This window comes from Phocoena sinus, chromosome 2 (genome assembly GCF_008692025.1).
Source record: "Phocoena sinus isolate mPhoSin1 chromosome 2, mPhoSin1.pri, whole genome shotgun sequence".
Taxonomy (NCBI): Eukaryota; Metazoa; Chordata; class Mammalia; order Artiodactyla; family Phocoenidae; genus Phocoena; species Phocoena sinus.
The window spans coordinates 151,407,757-151,415,040 of NC_045764.1; the positions used below are offsets into that span (position 1 = coordinate 151,407,757).

The following is a 7,284-nucleotide window of genomic DNA, read 5'->3' on the forward strand; positions in this document are numbered from 1 at the left end:
AATCCCTATCAAACTACCAATGGCATTCTTCACAGAATTAGAACAAAAAATTTTACAATTTGTGTGGAAACACAAAAGACCCTGAATAGCCAAAGAAATCTTGAGAAAGAAAAACAGAGCAGGAGGAATCAGGCTCCCCAACTTCAAACTATGCTACAAAGGTACAATAATCAAGACAGTATGGTACTGGCACAAAAACAGAAATATACATCAATGGAACAGGATAGAAAGCCCAGAGATAAACCTAATTTATACCTATGGTCACCTAATTTATGACAAATCAGGCAAGAATATACAATGGAGAAAAGACAGCCTCTTCAATAAGTGCTGCTGGGAAAACTGGGTAGCTACGTGTAAAAGAATGAAATTGGAACACTCCCTAACACCATACACAAACATAAACTCAAAATGGATTAAAGACCTAAATGTAAGACCGGACAGTATAAAACTCTTAAAGGAAAGCATAGGAAAAACACTCTGACGTAAACCACAGCAAGATCTTTGTTGACCCACCTCCTAGAGTAATGAAAATATAAACAAATGGGACCTAATGAAACTTAAAAGCTTTTGCACAGCAAAGGAAACCATAAACAAGACAGCCCTCAGAATGGGAGAAAATATTTGCAAACGAAGCAACTGACAAAGGATTAATCTCCAAAATATACAAACAGCTAATGCAGCTCAATATCAGAAAAACAAACAACCCAATTAAAAAATGGGCAGAAGACCTAAATAGACATTTCACCAAAGAAGACATACAGATGGCCAAGAGGCACATGAAAAGATGCTCAACATGACTAATTATTGGAGAAATGCAAATCAAAACTGCAATGAGGTATCACCTCACACCAGTCAGAATAGTAGTCATCAAAAAATCTACAAACAATAAATGCTGGAGAGGGTGTGAAGAAAAAGGAACCCTCTTGCACTGTTGGTGGGAACGTAAATTGATACAGCCACTATGGAGAACAGTACGGAGGTTCCTTAAAAAACTAAAAGTAGAACTACCATATGACCCAGCAATCCCACTACCGGGCATATACCCTGAGAAAACCATAATTCAAAAGGACGCATGGACCCCAATGTTCATTGCAGCACTGTTTACAATAGCCAGGACATGGAAACAACCTAAATGTCCAACGACAGATGAATGGCTAAGGAAGATGTGGTACATATATAAAATGGAATATTAGCCATAAAAAGGAACGAAATTGGGTCATTTGTAGAGACGTGGATGGACCTAGAGTCTGTCATACAGAGTGAAGTAAGCCAGAAAGAGGAAAACAAATATCGTATATTAACACATACATGTGGAATCTAGAAAAATGGTACAGATAAATCTATTTGCAGGGCAGGAATAGAGACGTAGATGTAGGGAACGGACATGTGGACATGGGGCAGATGAGGAGAGTGGGGGACGAATTGGGAGATTAGGATTGACATATATACACTACTATGCGTAAAATAGATAGCTAGTGGGAACATGCTATAGAGCACAGGAAGCTCAGCTTGGTTCTCTGTGATGACCTAGATGGGTGGGATGGGGGGGGGTGGGGGTGGGAGGGAGGTCTAAGAGGGAGAGGATACATGTATACATATAGCTGATTCACTTCGTTGTACAGCAGAAACTAACACAACATTGTAAAGCAATTATATTCCAATTTAAAAAAATTATAAAACCCTATGGAGAGTCACTTAAAAAAAATTAATGGAGAGAGAAACATGTTCATAGATTACAAGTCAGTTTGGTAAGATGTCAGTTCACCCCAAAATTTATCTATAGATTAGCCAGGATATTAGTTGTTCTTTTTTTTTTTTTTTTAACTTAAGTTGATTCTGAAATTTACATGAAAGAGAAAATGGTCAAGCCTAACCCTTATACTCTTAAATAATGGGAATGAGAGATAGGGAGCCATGTGTGACTTGTCTTACTAGATACCAAAAATTATTATCAAGATTATTATCAAGGGAGACTTCCTTGTGTGGGAAAAAAATGAAAGTAGATCTGTTCTTCATACCCTACACAATTTTAGTTTGAATTAAAAGCTTAAATACAAATGGCAAAAGTGTCAGTATTTTTGTAAGACGTTATAGGACAATACATTATGACCATAATGTAAGGGAAAGATTTCTTAAATTAGACCCAGAAAGTGCAGACTAGAAAGGTGAAAACTGATCAATTTGACTTTGTTCAAATTAGGAACTTCTGTTCTAAGACACCATAAAGATGTTGTGGGGTTTTTGTTTTGTTTTCCTTTTATCCTTAAGTTCTTCTCTATTAGAAATACATGCTAAAGTATTTATGAGTGAAATGATGCGTTATCTTGGGTTTTCTTTGAAGTATTCCAGGAGAAAAAACATGGGGAGAGAGATGGAACAAAAATGGTAGGACGTTGATAATTATCGAAGCTAGAGGATGAGAACAGGAAGGTGTCATACTATTCTAGTTTGTGTGTATGTTTGAAATTTTTTATTTTAAAAAGTTTTTTAAAGAAACCATCCATTTTTATGGTGACTGCCCTGGATTTTCTGCAAGTTTTAACATTTAAAACAAAATCATTTTCTGAAAAGGTCACTTGTTAAGTGTATATCTAAATGTAATCTAATTTTTATCTCTGAACAGGACTTTCCTTATAAATTAATAAATCATGAAACAACCTCTTTAAAAAAAAAAAGATACACTAAAGAGATTGAAGGAACAAGTCACAAACTTGGTGACGGTGTTTGCCACACACCCTCAAAAAATTAGTATCCAGGTATTAAGCAAAGAACTTTAAAAATCAATAAATAGTTTCTTAGATATGACATCAAAAGCATAAGCAACAAAAGAAAAAATAGACAAACTGGACATCATCAAAATTTTTAAATTTTGTGCTTCAGAGGACACCGTCGAAATGACAACCCACAGAATGGGAGAAAATATTTGCAAATTATGTATGTAATAAGGGACTTGTATCTAGAATATGTAGAGAAGTCTTAAAACTCAATGATTAAAAAGACAACTCGATTTTTTAAATGGGCAATGGATCTGAACAAGGCATTTCTGCACAGAAGATATACAGTGCCAATTAGCATATGAAAACATTCTCAACGGCATTAGCTACTAGGGAAATGCAAATCAAAAGCATAGCAGAATACCACTTCATACCCACCAGGATGGCAGTATTCAAAAAAAGACAATAACAAGTGTTGAGGATGTGGAGAAATTGGAAGCTTCATACTCTGCTTGTGGAAATGCAAAATGGTGCAACTGCTTGGGGAAACAGTTTGGCAGGTCCCCAAACCATTAAACATAGAGTTACCATTATAACCCAGCAATATGTATATAACCCAACAGAAATGAAGACATATGTCCAAACAAAAACTTGCACTTGAATGTTTTCAGCAGCATTATTAATAATATCCAAGGTGTAGAAACAGCCCAAATACCCATCAACTTATGAGTGAATAAATAAATATAGTATATATACACAATAGAGTATTATTCAGCCATTAAAAGGGATAGCATACTGATGCATGCTACAATGTGGATGACCCTTGAAAACATTATGGTAAGTGAAAGAAGCCAGACACAAAGGACCACATATTATATGATTCCACTTAATATGCAATGTCCAGAATAGGCAAATCTATAGAGACAGAAAGTAGATTAATGGTTGCCTAGGTCTGGGGGGGTGAGATGTATGGGGGTGATGGCTGAGATGTGGGTTTCCATTTCCTTTCGATGAATATGTTCTAGACTTGATAGTGGTGATGGATGCACTCTGAATATACTAAAAGTCACTGAATTTTACACATTGAATGGGTAAATTGAATGGTGTGGAATTATATCTCAACCGAGCTGTTTAAAAACATCAAGAAGCAACAACTCAATAGGAAAATAAGCAAAAGGCATTTTGCAGAAGACAAAACATGTGTGTGTGATACTAGATACTTGAGAAGATGCTCAGCCTCATTCCTAATCAGTCCGATGCTAATTAAAACCACAGTAGGATACCATCATGTCCTCACTTGATTCGCAAAAATTTTTAATTCAGGCAATACCGCTTCTCCACATGTAGAGGAGGTTGAGGTTGGGGGGGGAGCTCATCCACTGGCAGAGGGGGTATGAATTGGTACAATTGCTTTGGAAAATAAGCTGGCATTATTTTTAGAGGGTTGAAGATGCAAGTATTTATGACCCAACAATTCCACTCCTAAGTATCTATCTAAAGAAATTCTTCCAGTTGTGTACTGAGATCACATACAAGAATAGTCACATAATAAAATAGCGCTATAAAATTCAAAACCACATAAAACTAAAATAAAATGTGTAGGGATATAAGTATACGTAGTAAATAGACCTGTTTTTTAAAAGCAAACAAGGGGAAGATAAACCCAAAATTCAAGATAGTGGAAATGAGAAAGAATTGGGAGGGTCTCACAGGGGATTTAGGGTAATAGTAATGTTCCTTTTCTTAAACTGGATGGAGAAATGTAGATGTGTATTTTGGGGATGGAGGCAGGGGGTACAAGGCAGAGTGTTATCTGATAACCCAGCACGGAGGGAAGATTTAGACAAACTCTAGAGCGTACATAGAGCAATTCTTCCATGTGGTTCAATATTGAATGCTAATAATGCTGACTCTGAGTTTCTAGAAGAGGCTAACTTACTTAGCATCTTTTATTTAAGAAGCAGAAGGGATAAAATGTTCTTATGGGGGGCCGGGAGAAACTAAGAAAACGACACAACAAAGAAGCAGCAGCAGGATGGGAGCGTTTTAGAACCGTTTCCAACAAAAGTAGTTAAAATTAATAGTTTTTTACTTCAAAGTGATCTTCATGTATTTGGGCCACAGCTACTTTATTCTTCAGTAATGCTAACTAATCCAAACATTCCTGTAAATTAGTAAAACCCCACGTGCTCATTTCAGATACTCAGTGGTTGGTTGACTTCCTCTTTTTCAGATCCCGCTCACACTAAAAGATGAAGCACAGACACGTGGAGGAGGAGCCTATCCACTACTCCACTACTCCTGGGTGCGTGACTCCAGTGAAGCATCCACCAGTGCTGCAAGGGGTCCAGAGTATTTTTTTTTTTTTTTGCTGTTTCAGTCCCCAGTGCCTACCAGCAGAAGTGGCAGTAGATTGTTACCTATCAGCCAATCCAGACTTTTCCTGAGACGACAGGAAAACATGTCAGCTCGGTTTCAGTGGAACTTGGCAGTGGGGACATTCAGCGGAAGCGATATATACCCCATCAGAGCACACGTGTATCTTTTACCCCTTTCACCCCTTCTCCCACCTGCTTAGGTCTTCTCTGTCCCTCTCCTGCTACCACAAAGACATGATATAAAAGAGGCTCTTTGGCTATTTGCATTTTGCTTCCTCTTCTTTTCCAGATTGCAGTATTAAACTTTACCTCCTAAAAGCCTAAAATCCCAACAACATTATGTACCAAAGTTGTTCTTCCCTTGCAAGAGGGTTTGGGGGAAAGGGGGAGTTTATATCACAAGTTTCCCGGAGAGTGAAAAAAAGTCCGTGTGCTGCTGACCCCATGAGCCATGGTAAAGGCACCCTTTGGAATTACTGATTTCTAAAATGAATAAAGTAAGTCTATTTTTATTTTCTTTTTTTTCCATTTACTAAGTTCCAAACAATCAGTATTCACAAACGAGACTGAAATAGGCCCAACTTCTCATTTTATTTCATTGCTGGGCAATTTTTTAAACTTCAGGTAAGAAATGTGAGCTATAAAGAGATGTTTTATTCTTATATTTGGTTTCAACAGGTGGTGGGTCCAGGCTCTTCCCCAGGGGCAGCTCCAGCACCTGGGAGGCTGGGGCGTGCAAATGTCTCCATTATCAGACCCCAGCAGACGGGTCCTCCAGTGGCACGTGAATCTGTATCCAGTTGCATAGTGTTTACCTAAACAGCTCATCAGAACGATGCAGCTCAGCCCCCTGGTTGCTTTCTGCTTTCCCTCTGCTTTCCCTCTGCTCTCCTGCTTCCTCATCTGTCCTAGGTCCTCCCTCTGGCCTCCACTGGAGAAAAGGTTGAAAGGTGACTGCAGAGCCCATTGAAGGTTGACTTAGCTGCCACAAGGAGTTATTGGGGGAGAATCCAGCATCTGGGGTTTCCACAACAAAGTCCTATAGATTCAGCATTGAAATCCTAAAAGAAAAAGGACCCCCAAAAAGGCAAAGAGAAGAAGGGCTCTATTGCCTTCCTGGTGAATGAAAACAGGTTTGAGCCCATTGAAACATTCTGTTTGCTTGTGAGGGATGAAGTCTGTCAGTTGCGGGAGAAAAGAGAGCATTCCAGGTGTTCCTGTGACTTCTGGTTAGTAGTTTGAGGACCATCTTAATTGTTTTGCTAATTTGGTTATGAATTGGTTAGTAGACAAATTAGAATTCCTTCATAGTCCCCTGCTGATGTGTAGCATTGGGAAGTAAGGTGTTTGGGGAGACTCACCATACGGTTCTTGTAAAAAAGCATAAGAGGGTCTGAGTCCAGTAAAAGAACTTTTAGACCAACTAGAGTGTTTGGAATTGCCCTAGGTAACCATCAGAATTGAATCCTCAGGCTGAACTTCTTACTGCATTCACCGTGTGCTGATCAGGTGTAAGACCAGACTCCAGATCTCTTCCTTCATTTACCCAAGTACTTTAGTGTCATTATTATTGGTATTGGACTTCTCTTGGTAACAAACCAGGCAAATCATATGATCCTCCCTCCAACAGTAGTGTCCCTCCTTACCCTTCCCCAAAACAGGCATGTATTTTTACAGATGGACGGACAAATGGTTTAAGTTTCTATAGTGCCTGTAAGCGACATGTCGAATGGGGAGGCTGGGAATACTAATAATGCTGACTCTGAGTTTCTAGAAAAGGCTGAAGACCCCTGCCCATATTTGTATCAGCTAAGATAAGAATAGAGTCTAACATAAAAAGAAGATTTGGGATCACAGTGGGTCTGTTTCCTTTGGGATACTTCAGGAAACACTGCTCATTGCCTTGGTTCATTAGGATGAACCCTCAGGCCAACGTTCTAATGATGTCTGATGGGGTTGGATAAAAAGGAGGGTTTGGGACTTACCTGGCAGTGCAGTGGTTCAGACGCTGCGCTTCCACTGCTGGGGGCTCGGGTTTGATACTTGGTCGGGGAACTAAGATCCCACATGCCGCAGTGCGGCCAAAAAGAAAAAAAAAAATGTTTATTCTAGGCCCTGTAAGATTATTTCCCTCTTCCTCATTTAAGCTTCAAGGACCAACGATATCAGGTATAAGGCACTGCTTCTCAAAA

At 38.9% G+C, this 7,284-nt stretch overlaps 1 protein-coding gene across 6 annotated transcripts in view; it reads left to right on the forward strand.

Moving 5' to 3' along the window:
- The window catches only part of TTLL5 (tubulin tyrosine ligase like 5), a 317,335-nt gene extending 311,731 nt beyond the window's left edge, over nt 1–5,604 (forward strand). For all 6 annotated transcript variants that reach the window (XM_032622071.1, XM_032622067.1, XM_032622068.1 and 3 more), the window contains one exon: nt 4,948–5,604. In XM_032622071.1, coding sequence (XP_032477962.1) covers nt 4,948–4,970 — 23 coding nt within the window. In that variant the 3' untranslated portion in view covers nt 4,971–5,604. The remainder of the gene's footprint in view (nt 1–4,947) is intronic.
- The last annotated feature ends 1,680 nt before the right edge of the window (nt 5,605–7,284 follow it).